This window comes from Balearica regulorum, chromosome 32 (genome assembly GCF_011004875.1).
Source record: "Balearica regulorum gibbericeps isolate bBalReg1 chromosome 32, bBalReg1.pri, whole genome shotgun sequence".
Classification (NCBI taxonomy): Eukaryota; Metazoa; Chordata; class Aves; order Gruiformes; family Gruidae; genus Balearica; species Balearica regulorum.
In genome coordinates this window covers 504,171-529,147 of record NC_046215.1, presented here as the reverse complement: position 1 = coordinate 529,147, position 24,977 = coordinate 504,171, and the positions used below count along the sequence as shown (strand labels likewise).

Below are 24,977 nucleotides of genomic sequence, written 5' to 3'. Positions count from 1 at the left end.
AGCGCTGCGGGACGGGCCTTACCGCGCTGCAGGGTGCCGGAAGCCACCGTCGGTCCGCCGGAAGTCGCGCTCTATCGGCCGGAAGTAATCCAGCTCACCGGAAGCGCCACTCAGTCCGCCGGAAGTGGCGCTCTATGGACAGGAAGTCATCCGGCTCACCGGAAGTGCCCGATAGTACACAGGAAGTCGCACGCTATCGGGCGGAAGTACTACAGCCCACCGGAAGTGACTCTCAGTCCGCCGGAAGGTGCACTCTATGGGCATGCAGGCCTCCAGGTCACCGGAAGTGCTTCTCAGTCCTCCTAAAGTCGCACTCTATGGGCCGGAAGTCCTCCACATAACCGGAAGTGCCTGTCAGTCCGCCGGAAAGTACACCCTATGGGTTGAAAGTCCTCCAGTTCACCGGAAGTCAACGTCAGTCCTCCTGAAGTTGCACTCTATGGCCGGAAGTCCTCCACATCACAGGAAGTGCGGGTGACCATGGAGTCTGGCCGTGCTGGTTCCTGGGGGCTTTTTGTCCTGATTCCTGCCTGCCCGGGAAGGCCATTTGCAGCCAGCGCAGTTGGAGCAGTGCTTGGAGCAGGAGCCTGGGGGCAGCTCCCTGCAGGATGAGCACGGGCAGTGGGGGGCGGAGGCGGGGGGCATTCACAACTCAGGCACCCCCTTCTCTTCCTTCTGGGCACCCCCAAACTTTGCCAGCACCCCGTGTCCCCAGGATGCCCCTGCTCTCTCAGCATCCTTCTCCACCACACAGTCCTGTTGGGAGCAAGACTGAGTTGTCTTTGTGCAAAAAGCATCTTGGTAACCGAGTGGTTTTAGGTGCAGCAGCAGAGGAACCTTCTAAGTAGAGAAAGAATTTCTCCACTCTGGGCACAGCTGGCATGTTCCAACACTTCAACACCCCCCCCCCCAACCACATGTGGTCCCCTTTTCCCCCACTCCTGACGAGCTCCCCACTGTTGTCGGGCTGCAGTGACACTGCTGGGCTCCTCCTGGATGGCCCAACATCACAACAAAGCTCTAAGATTTGCACCATCACCCCCAACAAACAGCCTTCTGTTGCCTTTCTTTTTCTCCTTTGTTCTTTCCCAAGACTGAGGGGCTCCTGCCTTTTGCTCCAGAACAGACCAATGTCCTGAAACACCAAAGAACCCCAAGAGATGGACCCAGTGCAACTGGCTCAGGGGGACAATTCACCAGGGTCTGGTTGGGGCTTTGCTTATTGCTTCAGTGACAGTGGTCATGCACAAGACAATCATCAGCCCTTTTTGGGAAAGGAAACAGGTATTTCTGGGTGCCAAACCTGTCCTAGAGCTGTTCCCCAGCACAGGCTGCCGGGAGAGGTGCAGCTCCGGGAAAAGCCACCTTCAGCAGCTCCCATCCAGGCGGGAACGGGGGGGATGTTGGTTTCCTTTTCTGTTTTACGCTTGGAAGTTTAATTTATGACTTGGGACTTTGATATGTGGTTGTGAAACCTCAGGTCATTGTGTGGCGGATGGAGCCTGAAGTCACCCCACAGGCAGGAATTCTGCACCTCAACCTGGACAAAGGTTGGATTTACTGGGCAGCCTGGTGCCTCCCACAGCTCATGCCCATCTGGTGAGTGACTTTTCTTTCTGCGGGGGATTTAGAATATTTCCTTTCCTTTAGAGTCTTGTCAGGGATTTGGAATAAATGCTGGTGAGGGGGAGCGGGGCAGAGCAGGGGGCTGCACCAGGGAGCCATGGGAGGTCCTGTCCTGCCCTGGAGCAACGGTTTGTTCTGCCGTTGGGGTGCTGGTGCAGGTGGTTTGGTGGGATTTCCGGAGCCTCTTTGGGGGCAGGTGCAGCCCATCTTCCCCATCCCCTCTCCACCAGCTGTAACCCCCCATCGCCCTCCCTCTGCCTCCCTTCCCCTCCCTCTTCTCCAGCTCCGGACACAGATGTGGCTCCCCGCGAGCCCCGGGAGCCTCCTGAGTTATTTGGTGACTCTCCACGTCCTGCGGCTGGGATCAGGTAGGGATCCTGCAGGGCTGGAGGGGGGGTTTTACCCGCTCCGGGTGGCAGCTGTGGGGCAGGGGAGCTGCCGTGCGTCGGGGGGAGCCCAGCCCAGCGTTCAGCCCCGCATGGGTTTTGCTTTCGCTTGGGCTCTTTCTGCAATACGTCCCTTGCCCTGGGGGCACCTTCGGTCCCGTCCTGCAGCGCTCCCCTCAAACGTTTCTGGCTTGCAGCAGGGCTGGCTGGGGTGGAGGTCATTTTCTGGAGCACGTTCCTGCTCCCAGGAAACCTCCTTCTCCTTCCAGTCCTCCCACTCCCTCTCCACTTTCTCCACTCTCTTTGGACCATGGGGAGGGCACAGCAACACCCGTGGGATGGAGCGTGCACCAAGGTCACGCCAAGCTCTCCCCTTGCCATGCAACACCCCTAAATTAACGTAGGCGCAATCTCCGTGTCTCTGTGTCCTTCTCCATCACCAAGCTGACTTCAGAGTGGTGGGACCAGAGCACCCTCTCCATGTCACCGTGGGGCAGGACGTCGTGCTGCCATGTCACTTGTCCCCCAGCGTGGATGCTCGGAGCTTGGACATCAGGTGGATCCGGCATCCATTCTCTGAAACGGTGCACCACTACCGAAACGGAGAGAACTTGTATGGGGAGCAGCTGAGGGAATATTTTAGGAGGACAGAGTTGGTCAGAGATGGTCTCTCCCGTGGGAGCCTGGACTTGCGAATCTCTGGGTTGAGACCCTCTGATGATGGTCAGTACGTCTGCACTGTGACAGATGGTTCCTCTTATGGAGAAGCTACGGTGGATGTGGAGGTGTCAGGTTTGTGTCCGGTGCGGTGTTTGCAGGGGCTGGTGCGGGTGTCCCTGGGTTTGTGTGTCCCTCCCAGAGCTCTGTCCCATCCTCAGGTGTGTGGATGAGGTGCCGCAGGACAGGAGGCGTTGAAAGAGGTGGGGTGCGAGGGGGCTGTTGCCTGCAGTGCCTGCCCAGGAGGGAGCACGCAGGTGGTGCTGGAGGTGTCTGGTATCGGATTTGGTCATCGCTTTTGAGTTGAGTCCATCCCTGACTGACCCCAACCACGGGCTCTTCCCCAGCCACAGGCTCTGTCTCTCAGCTCTCCCTGGAGGCTTACGAGGACGGAGGCATCCGGGTGGTGTGTCGATCGGCCGGCTGGTACCCACGACCGGAGGTGCTGTGGAAAGATCCCAACGGACAGCATCTGCCCTCGGTCTCCCAGAGACATTCCTCAGATGAGAGGGGCCTGTTTAATATCGAAGGCATCATCATTGTGACCAGGAACAAACATGGGAACTGGTCCTGTGTGGTCAGGAACAGCCGCCTCAGCCGGGAGCAGGAGACGTCCCTGCACATCTCAGGTGCTTTGAGCAGCTTTGATCTGGGGTTCCCGGGGCAAGGTGTGGGGTGTGGGGGACGGGAGGGCTGTGCACCTTCACATCAGTTTTAGCACACGAGAGAACCGGAGCCTCGTGCGCTTCAGGTGAGCATTGGTATGTGCAGGGGAGAGAGAGGACTATGTCCCCTTGAGGCCAGGGCTCCCAGGACAAGGGGCTTGTGAGCTAGAGCTTTGGGACGTTTGTCTTTTTGTTCTTCTGCTCAAAGACGGGACTGTAAAACCATCCCTTTGTCTGCTGATGTTCTTGTTTCTCAGCTCCCTTTTTCCACAATGCCCGTCCCTGGATGGTTGGTGTGGGTGTGCTCCTCGTGCTTTTACTGGTGCTCCTTGGCCTCGGTGCTTATCTGTGGAGAAGGAAAGGTAAGTGGTGTCAGAAGAATGTTTTGCCTTCACCAAAAATCTCTCTGGGCAAAGGAAGGAAGGGGACAAGGACACGGTGGGGTGTGGGCAGGAGGACAGGGAGCACGGCCAGACTATCTCTGGCTGGTGGGAAGGTGCAAGAGACCCTCTTGAGATGTTGCCACGGATGAAGCCAGCTGCTGTCCTGACCCCCTCTTCCTCTGGCTTTGCTTTTCAGTGCTGCAGTCCCGAGAGCTGGGTGAGTCCTTCTGGCCCCTTCCCCCAGCAAAACCTCCCGTCAAAGGAGCCCCCCCGGGAGGGACTTGGGTTTGGATGGCTCCTGAAGTTATGGCTGAACTCCAGAGTGCCTGGGTGGGCTGATGGGGGGATAGGCTGGCAGGGAGCCATTCCCAGAAGCGAGGTGGTCTTTTGTCACTCCCCACAAAGAAGAAGTAGGGGGTCTGCCCGAATTCTGTCTGCTTGTGTGGGAGCAGCCATGGGATGAGAATCTCTCCCCTCGTATCACTTAGTAGTTTTATTTTTGCTTTCCAGAGAAACGAAATACAGCACTGAATGGTGAGTCTTTGTGAACTTTGGGTGTCTTTTCCCACTCCTCTGAAAGATGAGCTGGTGGTATCCCTCAGCACTGTCTGCTCCTGTGGGAGCAGCCATGGGATGAGAAGCTGTCCGCTCTGATCACTTAATGCTTTTTTTTTTTCCAGGGGAGCTGGTTCAGCTTACGGGTGAGTCTCTGTGAGTTCTGGCATGGCGTGGGGTCCTGTCCTGGCGCTGTCTGCCTGGCCCTTTTCCTGCATCCCCTGGCTCTGGGAAAGCCCAAGGCGATGTGCCTGGCAGGGTGGGCAGCTGGGGGACACCAGCCCAGGGCTGGATCCTCGCCCCTGCCCAGAGCCCCGGGCAGCAGCCATGGGATGTGACCAGGGTGGCAGGGAGCCATTCCCGGGGTTTGAGGGGCTTTTCACACTTCACACACAAGTAGCTTGGGGTCTGCCTGAGCTCTGCCAGCTCCAGCATGAGCGCTTATGGGATGAGAACCTTTTCTCTCTGATGAAATATTGCTTTTGCTCTTTCTTTCCAGAGGAAATAGATGCAGCTCTGGGTAAGTCCCTGTGATTTCCAGTACAGCATGGGGTTTTGTGGTGGGCGCTATGTACTCGGCCCTTTCCCTCCTTGCCCGTCCTCTCCATCCCTGCATCCCCTGGCTCTGGGAAAGCCCAAGACGATGTGCCTGGCAGGGTGGGCAGCTCGGGGACACCAGCCCAGGGCTGGACCCTCTCTCCATGTCTTGTTATGTCTTTACCAGCTCTGGGACATGACTGCTCTAGCAGAGAGCCACTCCTGGGCTTTAGAGGTCTTTTGTGCTCCCCAAAAAGAATAATTAAGGCATTTGCCTGAGCTATGTGTGCTCCAGCGGGTACATATATGGGATGAGCAGCTGTCCCTTGTGATCACTTATTGCTTTTGTTTTTGTGTTTCAGAGGAACGAGATGCAGCACTGGGTGAGTCTCTGTGAGCTCCAGCACAGCATGGGGTCCTTTCCCAGGGATTCTGTGCTCCTTCATGAGCATTTATGAGATGAGAAGCTGTCCTCTCTGATTACAAATTGCTTTGTTTTTGCTTTCCAGAGGAACAAGATGCAGCACTGAAATGTGAGTCTCTGTGAGCTGCGGCACGGTGTGGCGTCCTGTCTTGTCCGCTCTGTGCTCAGCCCTTTCCCTCCTTGCCCGTCCTCTCCATCCCTGCATCCCCTGGCTCTGGGAAGGCCCAAGGCGATGTGCCTGGCAGGGTGGGCAGCTCGGGGACACCAGCCCAGGGATGGACCCTTGCCCCTGCCCAGAGGTGCTGGGCACCGGCTGGGGGATGTGACCAGCTCTTGTCTCTCCTTGTAGCCTGGAGAAAGTTTCTGCTTCCCAACAATCCAGGTAATCCCGTATTTTAGTGCCCTTCTGGGTGGTTCTCCTCCCTCTCCTTGTGTGCAAGGGGCATCTGGGCTGGGCAGTGCACGGGACTGGCCGTGCCTGGGTGTGTTTGGGGACTCAGACCCCCCAGACCAGGGCACGAGCCTGTTCTCCACCCCCTTTTCTTGCCTTTCCAAGCCCTTGTGAGTGGCATCGCTGGGGCCAAGAGGAGCCCTCTCCCACCCCCTGACAGCCCGTGCACTGCCCAGACCCAGCCACTGCCTCCCCACCCTGCTCCTCCCTGCTGGGGCTGCAGCCCCACCGGTGCCTGTTCCCAGGGGACCCAGCTGGGCCGTGGCCGTGCTGGGGCCGGCCCCGTGATGGGCATCTCTCGGAGGAAGGAGATGCCCCGTGTGGTGCCCCGCGGGGCAGAGCCTGGCCCCAGGGGGCTCAAACCCTGCCCAGGACGCAGCTCTGCCCCTGAGGCTCTGCCTCCTCCTGTCCCCTGCAGACGTGGTGACCCTGGATCCAAACTCGGCTCATCCTGCACTTGTCCTGTCAGCGGATGGGAGAAGTGTGAGAAGGGGAAGAGCACGGCAGGACCTGCCCGACACCCCTGGGAGATTTGACACTCGGTGCTGTGTGCTGGGCCGGAAGGGGTTCAGGGAGGGGAGGCACTGCTGGGAGGTGGAGGTGAAGGGGGAGGTGGGAGGTGATGCCTGGTGGGCTGTGGGGGTGGCCAGGGACTCTGTGAAGAGGAAGGGGGATCCGGACCTGAGCCCTGAAGGAGGGATCTGGGGAGTGGAGGACTTGAATGGGCAGTTTGTGTCTCTCACCTCTCCTCCCACCTCCCTGGGCCGGGTCCCCAGGAGACTCTGGGTCTGTCTGGACTGCACGCAGGGGCTGGTGACTTTCATCGATGCCAAGAGTGGGGTCGAGATCTTCACTTTCCCACCAGCCTCGTTCAATGGAGAGACCATCCGACCCTGGTTTTGGGTGGATACACAGGAAACCCAGCTGTGCCTCAGGGGCAGAACCTCCTAGACCCTCTGCCCCCCTTCCATCCCCACCGCAGCCCCAGACAGCCCCTGCCCTGCTGCAGACACTCCCCGCTCTCCTCTCCTCCATCCCGCAGCAGCACATGTCCCTCTCGGCCCTGCCCAAGCCCACCCTGCCCAGGCACAGCACCATGGCCTTCAATAAAGCTTTGGGGGTGACCATGGAGTCTGGCCGTGCTGGTTCCTGGGGGCTTTTTGTCCTGATTCCTGCCTGCCCGGGAAGGCCATTTGCAGCCAGCGCAGTTGGAGCAGTGCTTGGAGCAGGAGCCTGGGGGCAGCTCCCTGCAGGATGAGCACGGGGAGTGGGGGGCGGAGGTGGGGGGGCACTCACAACTCAGGCACCCCCTTCTCTTCCTTCTGGGCACCCCCAAACTTTGCCAGCGCCCCGTGTCCCCAGGATGCCCCTGCTCTCTCAGCATCCTTCTCCACCACACAATCCTGTTGGGAGCAAGACTGAGTTGTCTTTCCCTAATCCCCTTCCTCGCTGGGCACTCGGGACAGGCGGCTGCGGCTCGTTGCTGCTTCTGGGGATGGGGCTGAGTGTGTGAAAGCACCTTGGTAACCGAGTGGCTTTAGGTGCAGCAGCAGAGGAACCTTCTGAGTGGAGAAAGACTTTCCCCAACCTGGGGCTCTTTTAGGGGGATATTTAGCAATATTGATGGCTGTGGCTGCTGCTGCTCTGGGGTTTGGTGCTGCAGCAGAGCCGGGAGTGATGGGATGGCGTGGGGTGTGCTGGGACAGGATGGATGGGTTGGGAGGGTGCTGGGAGTGGGGGCCTGGGGTGACCAAGCCCGGCAGGGTACGGGAAGGGGTGGGGGACGCTCAGGAAGGGGCCAGGGCTGCGGGAACCGAGAACAAAGCGGAGCCCAGGCAGCCTGTCTGCTCGGAGCCGGTACCGATGCTCAGAGCCACTCCTGGTGATGCTGCCACCGCCGCACAGGTAACAGGCGGAGGATGGATGGGGCTGGGGATGGGACCCCAGCTGTACCGACCCGGGGGGGGTTACGAGCCCTCTTTCTGCCCCCCCCCCCCCCTTTTCTGCTGCTCCCGAACCCCCCCAGAGCTGGGTCCGGGCTCCCCGACAGCCCTGGGGCAGATGGGGCTCGCCCTGCTCCCCCTCCCCATGTTAAAGCAGTAGCTGCTGCCCGAGCGTTCACACCCCTTGCATGGTGTCGCTCGCGTGCACACACACATACCCACACACTTATTTTTGGGCACGCTTCCTCCTTCTTCAGGCTCGACCCTAGGTTTCCTGCAGTAGAGTCTCAGGTGTCGATTTCACAAAATAATGAATTTGATTGAAAGGTGCAGCAGCAGGATCAGCCCAGGCTGGGTGCCTGCAAAGAGAGGAACCCAAACCAAAGAAATCCCGGGGCAACTGTACCCTTGGGACTCATGCACCCACCCCTCACACGCTCTCCACGCACTGTCCATACTTCCTTTAATCCAGTGTGGGACACCGGCCTTGGCCGGGCTTGTTGGTGCCGAGTACGGGGTCACTATGAGTTGGCAGAAAGTAGCGGGGTCCGACATGAGTGAGAGCGCCGATCGGGCACCTTGGTTATCTTGTGCTGGTAAGTGCTGGACCTGAACAACGGCAAGGGACGAGCAACTTGCTCATCTTGACAGATGTGGCACCTGACGGTCTACTCCTCAATCAACTGAGTGATGCCTGGGGTGAGGGGAGGCTTCACAGCCCAACGTTACTTCGGTAAAGCTGAACAGACGCCCCACTCCTCTGTACTGAACACCTTTGTTCTCCGCTCCTCCCCCTGCATCAACTGCGCAACAAGCCTTGTTAAGGCTTGGCCCACCACACCGAAAGTGTAAATCTGGTGTTTAGACTCCTCCATTTTGAGGACAAGAACTCCCAACTATCTGGACAGGTGGATGGGCCTGGACCTCTCTCCTCCCCAAGCAGGGACGCCTCTTTGGTAGGACTTGTGCCTCCGACTATGTCAGATGTTACCCCGGGAAAATTGTCATTAACAAAAGCGCTGAACTATTAACTTGGCCTCAGAATTCTTGCAGTAAGTGTATTTATCAATGGCAATTCTGAACTTTTTATATCTGTTGCCTCAAGAAATTACCTATCTTTCCACCTTTGCAAAACTGTTTCCATGAAAGTCCTTGGCAGGGCTCCGACAGGCAAACGTTGACTCTGATAGGTGGCCACATACATAATCCTTTGGACATGAACCGTTGACCAAGTCTGGGACTAAGACTGGACCCAGCCACACCTAGGCTCCTCTCTGAGAAGGAGTTTAGAAAGCAAGGGGGTCCTTTCTGAACCTCGTGACTCAACGGGAGGGCCTCCCTCAGCCACACATCCGACTTGTGCCCTTTTATGCGACATCCAACGATGATTTTTGGTCTGGGGTTGTCTAACATCTAGTTGGATTCTTCTTCTGTGTCCAGGCAGGCAGGCCCTTGTCTTGTTGACCTGCAGTTTCCACAGTTTTCCCCGAAGGTTGGAGCCTCTTGGTCTTCTGGTTTACACTCCTTGTGCCCCTCCCCTTGCTGGTGGAAGATGGCGAACTGAAGAGTCCCAGACTTGGGAAAACACTACCGAGACATTGTCGTGATATCAAAACACATTCTGACACTAAAAGAGTAAACGCAGCACTGTAAATTACACTGAAAATTACTGAGAAAAATACTTCGATCGAGGCCTAAGGGTTTCAGCAAATCTATCCACTCACGCCAAGCAAAGCTAAGCTAGCAGCACAAATCACACCTGATTATAATCCTAAGTAATATTATCTAATTAAAATCTATTTATTTATATTAAACAACTAATATCCCTCAACACCCAGCTCTGGGAATGGCCCCAGGCACCCCGTACCCATACCCTGCTCTGGGCCCAGCCCCTCGCATCCCCCTGCACCCCTGCTCTTGGGGATGGGCTGCCCCTGCATGGGGATGGGAAGGTGGGCACAGCGGGGGACACGTCCTCCCCTGCGATCTGAGGTCCCCGAGGGGACAGGGCAAAGGCACAGGGCACAGCTGGCATGTCCCAACACTTCAAGACCCCCCCACACCCCCTCATCTTGTCCCCTTCTCCCCCACTCCCCACGAGCTCCTGCCTGTTCTCGGGCTGCAGGGACACTGCTGGGCTCCTCCTGGATGGCCCAACATCACAACAAAGCTCCAAGTTTTGCACCATCACCCCCAACAAACAGCCTTCTGTTGCCTTTCTTTTTCTCCTTTTTTCTTTCCCAAGACTGAGGGGCTCCTGCCTTTTCCTCCAGAACAGACCAATGTCCTGAAACACCAAAGAACCCCAAGAGATGGACCCAGTGCAACTGGCTCAGGTGGACAATTCACCAGGCTCTGGTTGGGGGAACTTACTCATTCCTCAGTGTCCTGGTTCTGGCAAGGATAGAGTTAATTTTCCAAGGAGCCAGGACAGGTGAGCCAAGCTGGCCGGGGGCTATTCCATACCATGTGACATCATGCTCCCCATAAAAGGGGGCCAGGCGGGGAGGGGCGGGTTCGGCGTGTCGGCGTGGCTCCGGGACGGGTCGAGCGTCCGGTCGGTCGGTCGTCGGATCGGTAAAATCGTTCTCTGTTATCACCATTGTTACTATCTGTTATCAGCACTGTTGTTGATTGTTTCCCTCTCCCTTGCTGTCCCAGTAAACTGCCCTTATCCCAACCCTCGAGGCTTTGCCGTTGTTTTTCCGTTCTCCTCCCCATCTCGCCGGGGGAGGAGTGAGCGAGCGGCTGGGGCTAAACCACGTCAGTCCTTTTTGGCGCCCAACGTGGGGCTCGAGGGGTTGTGATAACGGCAAGTCTGACCCAAGTGTGTTAAAACAAAGTTGTTATAAGCATTTATAATGTTATTGAAACAGTCACTGGTCATAATGATGTTCTGTTTGCTCACATGGCTCTGTTTTATAAACCCATGTTTACTCTATGCAATCCCTGCGGTGCTGTTTATCACCTCTGGAAGAGGGGTTCGTGTTCTCATGTTGTTATATTGTGTGATAATGACTTATGATAAGATATCATTGACAGTCATGGGTCTGAGCTGGTATGTGTATGTAGCATTTAGGTCAGGCCCGTACCTCGGTCAGTATCTTTCAGAATTGATTAATAATTGGACCCAATCTATGGGGAAGACAGGGGGGGATACCTTCTCCCACTCTTTCACCTCCTCTTTTCCCTTTTGGTTGGTTACAACAATTTTTGAGTATTTTGAATACCCTTGGAATGTTCAGGCCAGTATATTCCTATTGCTAGGTCTCCTGAATGCTTTCCCACTCCTGTTCAGGGTTAGCAAAAATCTTTTCAAGAGTACCACCCAGGGATCTTCCCCAAGGCTGAATGGTCAGGGCTGGCATGGCATGTGGGAGAGTATGGGTGGGTATCTAGAGACCTTTTCACCCCCAATGGTTTGGAGCTTCACTCCTGAACAATTGCAAGACCCTGATAAAATGGTAGAATATTTGAAAGGAAAATGCTGTGGGGATTCTAAGGAGACACAACTTACTGCGCTGTGCTGGGCCCTGGCCACAATCTATCAAACACTGCTGGATAGTAGACAGCACCATCCAGAGGGAGAGAGCGGACCCACAGGCACTGCAGCTGCCCAGGCCCCTGCGACAGGCACTGCAGCTGCCCAAACCCCTGCGACAGGCACTGCAGCTACCCAAACCCCTGCGACAGGCACTGCAGCTGCCCAAACCCCTGCGACAGGCACTGCAGCTACCCAAACCCCTGCGACAGGCACTGCAGCTACCCAAACCCCCGCGACAGGCACTGTAGTCGAGCCAAAAGATCAACCCACACCAGTATCAGTTGCCCCTATACACAAAAAGAAATACACAAGGAAATCAGTTCGCTTAGTGAAAGATGATGATGAACCGGGGCCATCACGAGAACAAGAAGAAGAGCCAGAACCAGAAGTGATTACTCGATCCCTGTCCCTGAGTGAGCTGCGAGATATGCGGAAAGATTTCAGCTGCCTTCCAGGGGAGCATATTATTACCTGGCTGCTCCGCTGCTGGGATAATGGGGCCAGTAGCCTGGAACTGGAGGGCAGGGAGGCCAAGCAGCTAGGATCCTTGTCTAGGGAAGGGGGCATTGACAAAGCAATTGGGAAGAAGGCACAGGCCCTTAGCCTCTGGAGGCGCCTCCTGTCAAGCGTGAGGGAAAGGTATCCTTTCAGTGAAGATGTCGTATGTCGGCCAGGCAAGTGGACCACTATGGAGAGAGGTATTCAATATCTGAGGGAATTAGCTGTGCGGGAGATGGTTTATTATGATCCGGACAATGCACAGTTGCCCACAGACCCTGATGAAGTCCACTGTACCCGACCTATGTGGCGAAAATTTGTGCGAAGTGCACCATCTTCGTACGCCAACTCACTGGCAGTAATCGACTGGAAAAGTGAAGAGGCACCCACGGTGGACGAAGTGGCTGGCCGGCTCCGGCAGTATGAAGAGAGCCTTTCCTCCTCCCTAGTCTCAGCTGTGGAGAAACTGTCTCAGGATGTCCGGCAACTCAAAGAGGATATATCTTACTCCCCACCTGTACAGACCCGCATTTCAGCTGTTAGGAGTAAGCGTTTTTCTGCTCCAGAGAGGGGATATAGAGCATACACACCACGAGGTATCCTGTGGTTTTTCCTGCGTGACCACGGAGAAGACATGAGGAAATGGGATGGGAAGCCCACCTCAACCCTGCAGGCACGCGTACATGAGCTACAAGGCAAGACAGCTGTAAGAAGGGACTCTTCCAGAAAGAATGCTGCTCCAGTTTCCACCGGGCAGCCCCCCAGACCAAGTGAAAGGCCAGATCGCACTTCTGATCCTCTTGAAGGGACCTCTAAGTCCTTTTTGCAAGACGTGAGTAGTGACTATGACGAGCAGGACTAGAGGGGCCCTGCCTCCAGCCAGGTGGAGGAAAGGGACAATAGGGTTTATTGGACTGTGTGGATCCGATGGCCTGGCACATCGAACCCACAAGAGTACAAGGCCCTAGTGGACACGGGTGCACAGTGTACCCTAATGCCGTCGAACTATGAAGGGGTGGAACCAATATCTATTTCTGGTGTGACGGGGGGATCCCAACAGTTGACTCTGTTGGAGGCTGAAGTAAGTCTAACTGGGAATGAGTGGCAAAAGCACCCCATTGTGACTGGGCCAGAGGCTCCATGCATCCTGGGCATAGACTACCTCCGGAAAGGGTATTTCAAAGACCCAAAAGGTTACAGGTGGGCTTTTGGAATAGCCACCTTGGAAGCGGAGGAAATTGAACCATTGTCTACTTTGCCCGGTCTCTCGGAGGACCCTTCTGTTGTAGGGTTGCTGAAGGTTGAAGAGCAACAGGTGCCGATTGCTACTACAACTGTGCACCGGCGGCAATACCGCACCAACAGAGACTCCCTGGTTCCCATCCACAAACTAATTCATCAACTGGAGGGTCAGGGAGTGATCAGCAGAACCCACTCACCCTTTAACAGCCCCATATGGCCAGTGCGGAAGTCCAATGGCGAGTGGAGGCTGACGGTAGACTATTGTGGCCTGAATGAAGTCACACTGCCCATGAGTGCTGCCGTGCCGGATATGCTGGAACTTCAATATGAACTGGAGTCAAAGGCAGCCAAATGGTATGCCACAATTGATATAGCTAATGCATTTTTCTCGATCCCTTTGGCAGCAGAGTGCAGGCCGCAGTTTGCCTTCACTTGGAGGGGCGTCCAGTACACCTGGAATCGACTGCCCCAGGGGTGGAAACACAGCCCCACCATTTGCCATGGACTGATCCAGACTGCACTGGAAAAGGATGAAGCCCCAGAGCACCTGCAATACATTGATGACATCATTGTATGGGGCAACTCAGCAGAGGAAGTTTCTGAGAAAGGGAAGAAAATAATCCAAATCCTGCTGCAGGCTGGCTTTGCCATAAAACGAAGGAAGGTGAAGGGGCCTGCGCAGGAAATCCAATTTTTAGGCATAAGGTGGCATGATGGGCGGCGTCAAATCCCAATGGATATTATCAACAAAATAGCAGCCATGTCCCCACCAACCAACAAAAAGGAGACACAGGCCTTCTTAGGTGTTGTGGGTTTCTGGCGAATGCACATTCCGAATTACAGTCTGATAGTAAGCCCTCTCTACCATGTAACCCGGAAGAAGAATGATTTTAAATGGGGCCCTGAGCAACGACAAGCTTTTGAACAGATTAAACAAGAAATAGTTCATGCTGTAGCTCTTGGGCCAGTCCGGGCAGGACCAGATGTAAAAAATGTGCTGTACACCGCAGCCGGGGAGAACGGCCCTACCTGGAGTCTCTGGCAGAAAGCACCAGGGGAGACTCGAGGTCGACCTCTGGGGTTTTGGAGCCGGGGATATAGAGGATCCGAGGCCCGCTACACTCCAACAGAAAAGGAGATATTGGCAGCCTACGAAGGGGTTCGAGCTGCTTCAGAGGTGATTGGCACCGAAGCACAGCTCCTCTTGGCACCCCGACTCCCAGTGCTGGGTTGGATGTTCAAAGAGAGGGCTCCTTCTACACATCATGCAACCGATGCTACGTGGAGTAAGTGGGTTGCGCTGATCACACAACGGGCTAGAATAGGAAGCCCCAATCGTCCAGGGATTCTGGAAGTGATCACAGACTGGCCAGAAGGGAAAGGTTTCGGAATGTCGCCAGAGGAGGAGGTGACACGTGCTGAAGAAGCCCCACCGTATAATAAACTACCAGAAGATGAGAAACCATATGCCCTCTTCACTGATGGGTCCTGTCGCATTGTGGGAAAGCATCGAAGGTGGAAGGCCGCTGTATGGAGTCCTACACGGCGAGTTGCAGAAGCTGCTGAAGGAGAAGGTGAATCGAGCCAGTTTGCAGAGGTGAAAGCCATCCAGCTGGCTTTAGATATTGCTGAAAGAGAAAAGTGGCCAACGCTGTACCTCTACACTGACTCATGGATGGTGGCCAATGCCCTGTGGGGGTGGTTACAGCAGTGGAAGCGGAGCAACTGGCAGCGTAGAGGCAAACCCATCTGGGCTGCCCCACTGTGGCAAGATATTGCTGCCCGGCTAGAGAAGCTGATTGTAAAGGTACGTCATGTAGATGCCCACGTACCCAAGAGTCGGGCCACTGAGGAACATCAGAACAACCAGCAGGTAGATCAGGCTGCCAAGATTGAAGTGGCTCAGGTGGATTTGGATTGGCAGCGTAAGGGTGAATTATTTCTAGCTCGGTGGGCCCATGACACTTCAGGTCATCAAGGAAGAGATGCGACATATAGATGGGCCCGTGATCGAGGGGTGGACTTGAGCATGGACGCCATCTCACAGGTCATCCATCAATGTGAAACATGCGCTGCAATCAAGCAAGCCAAGCGGGTAAAGCCTCTGTGGTATGGAGGCCGATGGCTGAAATATAAATATGGGGAAGCATGGCAAATCGACTACATCACGCTCCCACAAACCCGCCAAGGCAAGCGTTACGTTCTTACAATGGTGGAAGCAACCACTGGGTGGCTAGAAACATATCCTGTGCCCCATGCCACTGCCCGGAACACTATTCTGGGTCTTGAAAAGCAAGTCCTGTGGCGACATGGCACCCCAGAGAGAATTGAGTCAGACAACGGGACTCATTTTCGGAACAACCTCATAGACACCTGGGCCAAAGAGCGTGGTATTGAGTGGGTGTATCACATCCCCTATCATGCACCAGCCTCTGGGAAAGTTGAAAGGTGTAATGGGCTGCTAAAAACCACCCTGAGGGCAATGGGTGGTGGGACTCTCAAACACTGGGATACGCATTTAGCAAAGGCCACCTGGTTAGTTAACACTAGGGGATCTGCCAATCGAGGTGGCCCTGCCCAGTCAAAATTCCCACGCCCAGTAGAAGGAGATAAAGTTCCTGTAGTGCACATGAAAAATATGTTGGGTAAAACAGTTTGGGTTATCCCTGCTTCAAGCAAAGGCAAGCCCATCTGCGGGATTGCTTTTGCTCAGGGACCAGGGTGCACTTGGTGGGTGATGAGAAAAGATGGGGAAGTCCGGTGTGTACCCCAAGGGGATTTGATTTTGGGTGAAAATAGCCAATAAATTAAATTGCATGATATTAATAGCGATATACTGTATCAATGGTATGATCATAAGAATCACCCAAAACTAATGAAGGATGGACTTTGAAACTGAGCAAAGTGCCACGATGATGGAACTAGAACTGCCTTCAACTGGTGCCCAGAAACTTCATCGAAAAAATCACATCTTTGGCATCCAGACTGTGAGCATGGACCATACCAGATACACCGGCTGTGAAGACTCCGGATGCAGCGTGCAACAATCCAGCAGCACGCACCATTGCTCCTGCTCTGAGAGACTGTAATGGCAGATGGAACCCAGAACCCTGGACTAAATGAGCTCGACAGACATTTTAGAGCGATAGCCCATAGAGTAAGGCAATGAGTTCTGTAAAATAATCTGGGCATGACGTAGATGGTATGGAATAAGGGGTGGATAATGTCCTGGTTCTGGCAAGGATAGAGTTAATTTTCCAAGGAGCCAGGACAGGTGAGCCAAGCTGGCCGGGGGCTATTCCATACCATGTGACATCATGCTCACCATAAAAGGGGGCCAGGCGGGGAGGGGCGGGTTCGGCGTGTCGGCGTGGCTCCGGGACGGGTCGAGCGTCCGGTCGGTCGGTCGTCGGATCGGTAAAATCGTTCTCTGTTATCACCCATTGTTACTATCTGTTATCAGCACTGTTGTTGATTGTTTCCCTCTCCCTTGTTGTCCCAGTAAACTGCCCTTATCCCAACCCTCGAGGCTTTGCCGTTGTTTTTCCGTTCTCCTCCCCATCTCGCCGGGGGAGGAGTGAGCGAGCGGCTGGGGCTAAACCACGTCACTCAGCAACAATGGTCATGCACAAGACAATCATCAGCCCTTTTTGGGAAAGGAAACAGGTATTTCTGGGTGCCAAACCTGTCCTAGAGCTGTTCCCCAGCACAGGCTGCCGGGAGAGGTGCAGCTCTGGGAAAAGCCACCTTCAGCAGCTCCCATCCAGGCGGGAATGGGGAGGCTGTTGGTTTCCCTTTGCTGTTTTGTGCCTGGGACGTTGTTGGACATTTATTTTATGACTTGGGACTTTGATACATGGTTGTGAAACCTCAGGTCATTGTGTGGGGGGTGGACCCTGAAGTCACCCCACAGGCAGGAATTCTGTGCCTGAAACTGGACAAAGGTTGGATTTACTGGGCAGCCTGGTGCCTCCCGCAGATCATGCCTATCCGGTGAGCGACTTTTCTTTCTGCAGGGGATTTAGAATATTTCCTTTCCTTTAGAGTCTTTTCAGGGATGTGGAATAAATGCTGGTGAGGGGGAGTGGGGCAGAGCAGGGGCCTGCACTGGGGAGCCGTGTGTGGTCCTGTCCTGCCCTGGAGCAACAGTTTGTTCTGCCGTTGGGGTGCTGGTGCAGGTGGTTTGGTGGGATTTCCGGAGCCTCTTTGGGTGCAGGTGCAGCCCATCTTCCCCATCCCCTCTCCGCCAGCTGTAACCCCCCATCACCCTCCCTCTGCCTCCCTTCCCCTCCCTCTTCTCCAGCTCCAGACACAGATGTGGCTCCTCCTGAGTTCTTTGGTGACTCTCCACGTCCTGCGGCTGGGATCAGGTAGGGATCCTGCAGGGCTGGAGGGGGGTTTTGCCCACTCTGGGGGGCAGCTATTGGGGAGGGGAGGTGCCGTGGGGTGGGGGAGCCCAGCCCAGAGCTGGGCCCCACATGGATTTCGCTTTCGCTTGGGCTCTTTCTGCAATACGTCCCTTGCCCTGGGGGCACCTTCGGTCCCGTCCTGCAGCGCTCCCCTCAAACGTTTCTGGCTGCAGCAGGGCTGGCTGGGGTGGAGGTCGGTTTCTGGAGTTTGTTCCTGCTCCCAGGAAACCTCCTTCTCCTTCCAGTCCTCCCACTCCCTCTCCACTTTCTCCAGTGTCTTTGGACCATGGGGAGGGCAAAGCAACACCCGTGGGATGGAGCGTGCACCAAGGTCACGCCAAGCTCGCCCCTTGCCATGCAAAGCCCCTAAATTAACGTAGGCACAATCTCTGTGTCTCTGTGTCCTTCTCCATCACCAAGCTGACTTCAGAGTTGTGGCACCAGACGAATATATCCATGTCACCGTGGGGCAGGACGTCGTGCTGCCATGTCACTTGTCCCCCAGCGTGGATGCTCGGAGCTTGGACATCAGGTGGATCCGGCACCAGGTCTCTGAAACGGTGCACCACTACCGAAACGGAGAGGACCTGTATGGGGAGCAGATGGAGGAATATGATGGGAGGACAGAGTTGGTCAGAGATGGTCTCTCCCGTGGACGCCTGGACTTGCGAATCTCTGAGTTGAGACCCTCTGATGATGGTTATTACGTCTGCACTGTGAGAGATGGTTCCTCTTATGGAGAAGCTACAGTGGATGTGGAGGTGGCAGGTTTGTGGTGGGTGCGGTGTTTGCAGGGGCTGGTGCGGGTGTCCCTGGGTTTGTGTGTCCCTCCCAGAGCTCTGTCCCATCCTCAGGTGTGTGGATGAGGTGCCGCAGGAGAGGAGGCGTTGAAAGAGGTGGGGTGCGAGGGGGCTGTTGCCTGCAGTGCCTGCCCAGGAGGGAGCACGCAGGTGGTGCTGGAGGTGGTTTTGGGGCAGAGCCGCAGGGATGCGGTGGCTTTGCTGGGTGTACACGGTGTCTGTGAAGGGTGTCCTGGTGATGTGGTGAAGGCCCTGGGGACAAGGTGCTGAGCAGCTCCTTGGGCTGAGAGCCGGGGCTGCCAGCCAAGCTAAGGCTGGGACCTGACGCTGTTGGTCTTGCTCTGCCAGGCTGTTTTGTGGGAGATCTGGGGTCATTTGTCATCAATGCTCTGTGGTTCCTGCATAAGTTGGGGTGGTTTTGGTGGTCGGTCCTGCAGCTCTGGTGGGACCTGTGATGTGTCTGTTATTGGATTCAGTTGTTGCCTTTGAGCTGAGTCCATCCCTGACTGACCCCAACCATGGGCTCTTCCCCAGCCACAGGCTCGGTCCCTCAGCTCTCCCTGGAGGCTTATGAGGACGGAGGCATCCGGGTGGTGTGTCGATCGGCCGGCTGGTACCCACGACCAGAGGTGCTGTGGAAAGATCCCAACGGGCAGCATCTGCCCTCGGTCTCCCAGAGACATTCCTCAGATGAGAGGGGCCTGTTTAACATCGAAGATGTCATCGTTGTGACTGATGGGAACAGAGATGGGAAATGGTCCTGCGTGGTCAGGAACAGCCGCCTTAACCAGCAGCAGGAGACGTCCCTGCACATCTCAGGTGCTTTGAGCAGCTTTGATCTGGGGTTCCCGGGGCAAGGTGTGGGGTGTGGGGGCACGGGAGGGCTGGGCACCTTCACATCAGTTTTAGCACACGAGAGAACCGGAGCCTCGTGTGCTTCAGGTGAGCATTGGTATGTGCAGGGGAGAGAGAGGACTATGTCCCCTTGAGGCCAGGGCTCCCAGGACAAGGGGCTGTGAGCTAGAGCTTTGGGGTGTTTGTCTTTTTGTTCTTCTGCTCAAAGACGGGACTGTAAAACCATCCCTTTGCCTGCTGATGTTCTTGTTTCTCAGCTCCCTTTTTCCACAATGCCCGTCCCTGGATGGTTGGTGTGGCTGTGCTCCTCGTGCTTTTAGTGGTGCTCCTTGGCCTCAGTGCTTATCTGTGGAGAAGGAAAGGTAAGTGGTGTCAGAAGAATGTTTTATCTTCACCAAAAAGCTCTTTGGGCAAAGGATGGAAGGGGAGAAGGACATGGCGGGATGTGGGCAGGAGGACAGGGAGCACGGCCAGACTATCTCTGGCTGGTGGGAAGGTGCAAGAGACCCTCTTGAGATGTTGCCACGGATGAAGCCAGCTGCTGTCCTGACCCCCTCTTCCTCTGGCTTTGCTTTTCAGTGCTGCAGTCCCGAGAGCTGGGTGAGTCCTTCTGGCCCCTTCCCCCAGCAAAACCTCCCGTCAAAGGAGCCCCCCTGGGAGGGACGTGGGTTTGGATGGCTCCTGAAGTTATGGCTGAACTCCAGAGTGCTGGGTGGGCTGACGAGGGGATAGGCTGGCAGGGAGCCATTCCTGGGGTTTGAGGGTCTTTTCCAAATCCCCACAAAGAAGGAATTGGGATGTTCCTGATTTCTGTTTCCTTGTGCAGGAGCAGCCATGGGATGAGAACTTGTCCCATCGAATCACTTCTTTTTTTTTTTTTTCTTTCCAGGAAAACAACATGCAGCACTGATGAGTGAGTGTCCATGAGCTCTGTCATGGTGTGGGGTCCTGTCCCAGGAGCTCTGTGCTCAGCCCTTTCCCTCCTTGCCCATCCTCTCCATCCCTGCATCCCCTGGCTCTGGGAAAGCCCAAGGCGATGTGCCTGGCAGGGTGGGCAGCTGGGGGAGAGCAGCCCAAGCTTGTCCCCTCTGCCCTGCCCAGAGTCCTGGGCTGCAGCCATGGGACGTGACCTGGGTGGCACAGAGTCATTCCCAGGACCAAGGTGGTCTTTTCCCACTCTTCAAAAAGAAGGAGTTGTGGGTCTGCCTGAGCTCATCCTGCTCCTGCACGAGCAGCCATGGGATGAGAAGCTGTCTCTGCTGATTAAATATTACTTTTGTTTTTGTTTTCCAGAGAAACGAGATGTAGCAGTGGGTGAGTCCCCATGAGCTGTGGCATGGCTTCTAGTTCTGTCGTGGGCACTCTGTGCTCAGCCCTTTCCCTCCTTGCCCGTCCTCTCCATCCCTGCATCTGCTGGCTCTGGGAAAGCCCAAGGCGATGTGCCTGGCAGGGTGGGCAGCTCGGGGACACCAGCCCAGGGCTGGACCCTCTCCCCTGCCCAGAGCCCTAGGCACCAGCCATGGGACGTGACCAGACTGGTAGGGAGCCATTCCTGGGGTCTGGGGGTGTTGTCCCACTTCCAAACAAGCAGTTTGGGGGTCTGCCTGAGCTTTGCCTGCTCCAGCAGGAGCAGCCATGGGATGAGGAGGTGTCCCTTCTCTACCACTCTAGTGATTTTGATTTTGCTTTCCAGAGGAACGAGATGCAGCACTGGGTGAGTCTCCATCAGCTCCAGCACAGCAATGGGGGGGTCCTCTCCTTGGTGCACTCTGTGCTCAGCCCTTTCCCTCCTTGCCCGTCCTCTCCATCCCTGCATCCCCTGGCTCTGGGAAAGCCCAAGGCGATGTGCCTGGCAGGGTGGGCAGCTCTGAGAGACCAGCCCAGGGTTGTCCCCTCTCTCCATGTCTTGTTATGTCTTTACCAGCTATGGGACATGACTGCTCTAGCAGAGAGCCATTTGTCGGCTTTAGAGGTCTTTTGTGCTCCCCAAAAGGAATAATTAAGGCATCTGCCTGAGCTATGTGTGCTCCAGTGGGTGCATATATGGGATGAGCAGCTGTCCCCTGTGATTACTTATTGTTTTTGTTTTTGCTTTCCAGAGGAACGAGATGCAGCACTGGGTGAGTCTCCATGAGCTCCAGCACAGCGTGGGGTCTTTTCCCAGGCGCTCTGTGCTGGGCCCTTTCCCTCCTTGCCCATCCTCTCCATCCCTGCATTCCCTGGCTCTGGGAAAGCCCAAGGCGATGTGCCTGGCAGGGTGGGCAGCTGGGGGACACCAGCCCAGGGCTGGACCCTCTCCCCTGCTCAGAGCCCTGGGCACCAGCCATGGGACGTGACCAGGCTGGCAGGGAGCCATTCCTGGGTTTGGGGGGCTTTTTGTACTCCCAAAAATGAAGCAGTTGTGCATTTGCTCGCGCTCTGCCTGCTCCTTCATAAGCATTTATGAGATGAGAAGCTGTCCTCTCTGATTACAAATTGCTTTGTTTTTGCTTTCCAGAGGAACAAGATGCAGCACTGAAATGTGAGTCTCTGTGAGCTGTGGCACGGTGTGGCGTCCTGTCTTGTCCGCTCTGTGCTCAGCCCTTTCCCTCCTTGCCCGTCCTCTCCATCCCTGCATCCCCTGGCTCTGGGAAAGCCCAAGGCGATGTGCCTGGCAGGGTGGGCAGCTCGGGGACACCAGCCCACGCCTGGACCCTCGCCCCTACCCAGAGGTGCTGGGCACCGGCTGTGGGATGTGACCAGCTCTTGTCTCTCCTTGTAGCCTGGAGAAAGTTTCTGCTTCCCAACAATCCAGGTAATCCCGTATTTTAGTGCCCTTCTGGGTGGTTCTCCTCCCTCTCCTTGTGTGCAAGGGGCATCTGGGCTGGGCAGTGCATGGGACTGGCCGTGCCTGGGTGTGTTTGGGGACTCAGACCCCCCCAGACCAGGGCACGAGCCTGTTCTCCACCCCCTTTTCTTGCCTTTCCAAGCCCTTGTGAGTGGCATCCCTGGGGCCAAGAGGAGCCCTCTCCCACCCCCTGACAGCCCGTGCACTGCCCAGACCCAGCCACTGCCTCCCCACCCTGCTCCTCCCTGCTGGGGCTGCAGCCCCACCGGTGCCTGTTCCCAGGGGACCCAGCTGGGCCGTGGCCGTGCTGGGGCCGGCCCCGTGATGGGCATCTCTCGGAGGAAGGAGATGCCCCGTGTGGTGCCCCGCGGGGCAGAGCCTGGCCCCAGGGGGCTCAAACCCTGCCCAGGACGCAGCTCTGCCCCTGAGGCTCTGCCTCCTCCTGTCCCCTGCAGACGTGGTGACCCTGGATCCAAACTCGGCTCATCCTGAACTTGTCCTGTCAGCGGATGGGAGAAGTGTGAGAAGGGGAAGAGCACGGCAGGAACTGCCCGACACCCCGGAGAGATTTATGTATCAACGCTGTGTGCTGGGCCAGGAGGGGTTCAGGGAGGGGAGGCACTGCTGGGAGGTGGAGGTGAAGGGGGAGGTGGGAGGTGATTCCTGGTGGGCTGTGGGGGTGGCCAGGGACTCTGTGGACAGGAAGGGGGTTTTCTACCTGAGCCCTTACCAAGGGATCTGGGGAGTGGAGGACTTGAATGGGCAGTTTATGTCTCTCACCTCTCCTCCCACCTCCCTGGGCCGGGTCCCCAGGAGACTCTGGGTCTGTCTGGACTGCACGCAGGGGCTGGTGACTTTCATCGATGCCAAGAGTGGGGTCGAGATCTTCAGTTTCCCACCAGCCTCCTTCAAGGGAGAGCTCATCCGACCCTGGTTTTGGGTGGGGACAGAGGAAACCCAGCTGTGCCTGAGGGACAGCATCTCCTAGACCCTCTGCCCCCCTTCCATCCCCACCGCAGCCCCGCACAGCCCCTGCCCTGCTGCAGACACTGCCCGCTCTCCTCTCCTCCATCCCGCAGCAGCACATGTCCCTCTCTGCCCTGCCCAAGCCCACCCTGCCCAGGCACAGCACCGTGGCCTTCAATAAAGCTTTGGGGGTGACCATGGAGTCTGGCCGTGCTGGTTCCTGGGGGCTTTTTGTCCTGATTCCTGCCTGCCCGGGAAGGCCATTTGCAGCCAGCGCAGTCGGAGCAGTGCTTGGAGCAGGAGCCTGGGGGCAGCTCCCTGCAGGATGAGCACGGGCAGTGGGGGGCGGAGGCGGGGGGCACTCACAACTCAGGCACCCCCTTCTCTTCCTTCTGGGCACCCCCAAACTTTGCCAGCACCCCCTGTCCCCAGGATGCCCCTGCTCTCTCAGCATCCTTCTCCACCACACAATCCTGTTGGGACCAAGACTGAGTTGTCTTTCCCTGATCCCCTTCCTCGCTGGGCACTCGGGACAGGCGGCTGCGGCTCGTTGCTGCTTTTTGGGATGGGGCTGAGTGTGCGAAAGCATCTTGGTAACCGAGTGGCTTTAGGTGCAGCAGCAGAGGAACCTTCTGAGTGGAGAAAGACTTTCCCCAGCTGGGGCTCTTTTAGGGTGATATTTAGCAATATTGATGGCTGTGGCTGCTGCTGCTGTGGGGTTTGGTGCTGCAGCAGAGCCGGGAGCGATGGGATGGCGTGGGGTGTGGTGGGACGGGGTGGATGGGTTGGGAGGGTGCTGGGAGTGGGGGCCTGGGGTGACCAAGCCCGGCAGGGTACGGGAAGGGGTGGGGGACGCTCAGGAAGGGGCCAGGGCTGCGGGAACCGAGAACAAAGCGGAGCCCAGGCAGCCTGTCTGCTCGGAGCCGGTACCGATGCTCAGAGCCACTCCTGGTGATGCTGCCACCGCCGCACAGGTAACAGGCGGAGGATGGATGGGGCTGGGGATGGGACCCCAGCTGTACCGACCCGGGGGGGGTTACGAGCCCTCTTTCTGCCCCCCCCCCCCCCTTTTCTGCTGCTCCCGAACCCCCCCAGAGCTGGGTCCGGGCTCCCCGACAGCCCTGGGGCAGATGGGGCTCACCCTGCTCCCCCTCCCCATGTTAAAGCAGTAGCTGCTGCCCGAGCGTTCACACCCCTTGCATGGTGTCGCTCGCGTGCACACACACATACCCACACACTTATTTTTGGGCACGCTTCCTCCTTCTTCAGGCTCGACCCTAGGTTTCCTGCAGTAGAGTCTCAGGTGTCGATTTCACAAAATAATGAATTTGATTGAAAGGTGCAGCAGCAGGATCAGCCCAGGCTGGGTGCCTGCAAAGAGAGGAACCCAAACCAAAGAAATCCCGGGGCAACTGTACCCTTGGGACTCATGCACCCACCCCTCACACGCTCTCCACGCACTGTCCATGCTTCCTTTAATCCAGTGTGGGACACCGGCCTTGGCCGGGCTTGTTGGTGCCGAGTACGGGGTCACTATGAGTCGGCAGAAAGTAGCGGGGTCTGACGTGAGTGAAAGCGCCGATCGGGCACCTTGGTTATCTTGTGCTGGTAAGTGCTGGACCTGAACAACGGCAAGGGACGAGCAACTTGCTCATCTTGACAAATGTGGCGCCTGACGGTCTACTCCTCAATCAACTGAGTGATGCCTGGGGTGAGGGGAGGCTTCACAGCCCAATGTTACTTCGGCAAAGCTGAACAGACGCCCCACTCCTCTGTACTGAACACCTTTGTTCTCCGCTCCTCCCCCTGCATCAACTGCGCAACAAGCCTTGTTAAGGCTTGGCCCACCACACCGAAAGTGTAAATCTGGTGTTTAGACTCCTCCATTTTGAGGACAAGAACTCCCAACTATCTGGACGGGTGGATGAGCCTGGACCTCTCTCCTCCCCAAGCAGGGACGCCTCTTTGGTAGGACTTGTGCCTCCGACTATGTCAGATGTTACCCCGGGAAAATTGTCATTAACAAAAGCGCTGAACTATTAACTTGGCCTCAGAATTTTTGCAGTAAGTGTATTTATCAATGGCAATTCTGAACTTTTTATATCTGTTGCCTCAAGAAATTACCTATCTTTCCACCTTTGCAAAACTG

General features: G+C 56.4%; 3 protein-coding genes across 8 annotated transcripts in view; 1 reads left to right on the top strand and 2 right to left on the bottom strand.

Moving 5' to 3' along the window:
• Positions 1 to 24,977, bottom strand: part of LOC142598920 (butyrophilin subfamily 1 member A1-like) — an 81,641-nt gene that overhangs the window by 17,976 nt on the left and 38,688 nt on the right. The gene's annotated exons all lie outside the window — the stretch shown is intronic.
• Positions 1 to 24,977, bottom strand: part of LOC142598919 (butyrophilin subfamily 1 member A1-like) — an 83,490-nt gene that overhangs the window by 28,209 nt on the left and 30,304 nt on the right. The window lies entirely within an intron of this gene.
• LOC142598915 (butyrophilin subfamily 1 member A1-like) lies at positions 200 to 23,026 on the top strand. 6 transcript variants are annotated; one of them, XM_075738337.1, is made up of 14 exons: positions 200 to 474; positions 1,122 to 1,284; positions 17,275 to 17,341; positions 17,801 to 18,148; positions 18,715 to 18,999; positions 19,293 to 19,397; positions 19,615 to 19,635; positions 19,925 to 19,948; positions 20,329 to 20,349; positions 20,729 to 20,749; positions 21,135 to 21,155; positions 21,533 to 21,556; positions 21,797 to 21,829; positions 22,318 to 23,026. In XM_075738337.1, the coding sequence occupies exons 1-14, from the start codon at positions 257 to 259 to the stop codon at positions 22,848 to 22,850; spliced, it is 1,884 nt and encodes a 627-aa protein (XP_075594452.1). In that variant the 5' UTR covers positions 200 to 256; the 3' UTR covers positions 22,851 to 23,026. The 6 variants fall into 6 exon arrangements, with proteins under 6 accessions (XP_075594452.1, XP_075594455.1, XP_075594457.1 ...); XM_075738340.1 differs by lacking the exon at positions 200 to 474 and adding an exon at positions 17,655 to 17,756 and having other exon boundaries at positions 1,005 to 1,284; positions 17,886 to 18,148; XM_075738342.1 differs by lacking the exons at positions 200 to 474; positions 1,122 to 1,284 and adding an exon at positions 1,304 to 1,599.

Coding starts and splice junctions, on each gene's coding strand:
- LOC142598915 (XM_075738337.1), top strand. CDS start 257: ATGGGCATGCAGGCCTCCAGGTCACCGGAAGTGCTTCTCAGTCCTCCT. Junction 18,149..18,714: donor AGTGGATGTGGAGGTGGCAG/GTTTGTGGTGGG, acceptor GCTCTTCCCCAG/CCACAGGCTCGGTCCCTCAG. Junction 19,949..20,328: donor ACAACATGCAGCACTGATGA/GTGAGTGTCCAT, acceptor TTTGTTTTCCAG/AGAAACGAGATGTAGCAGTG.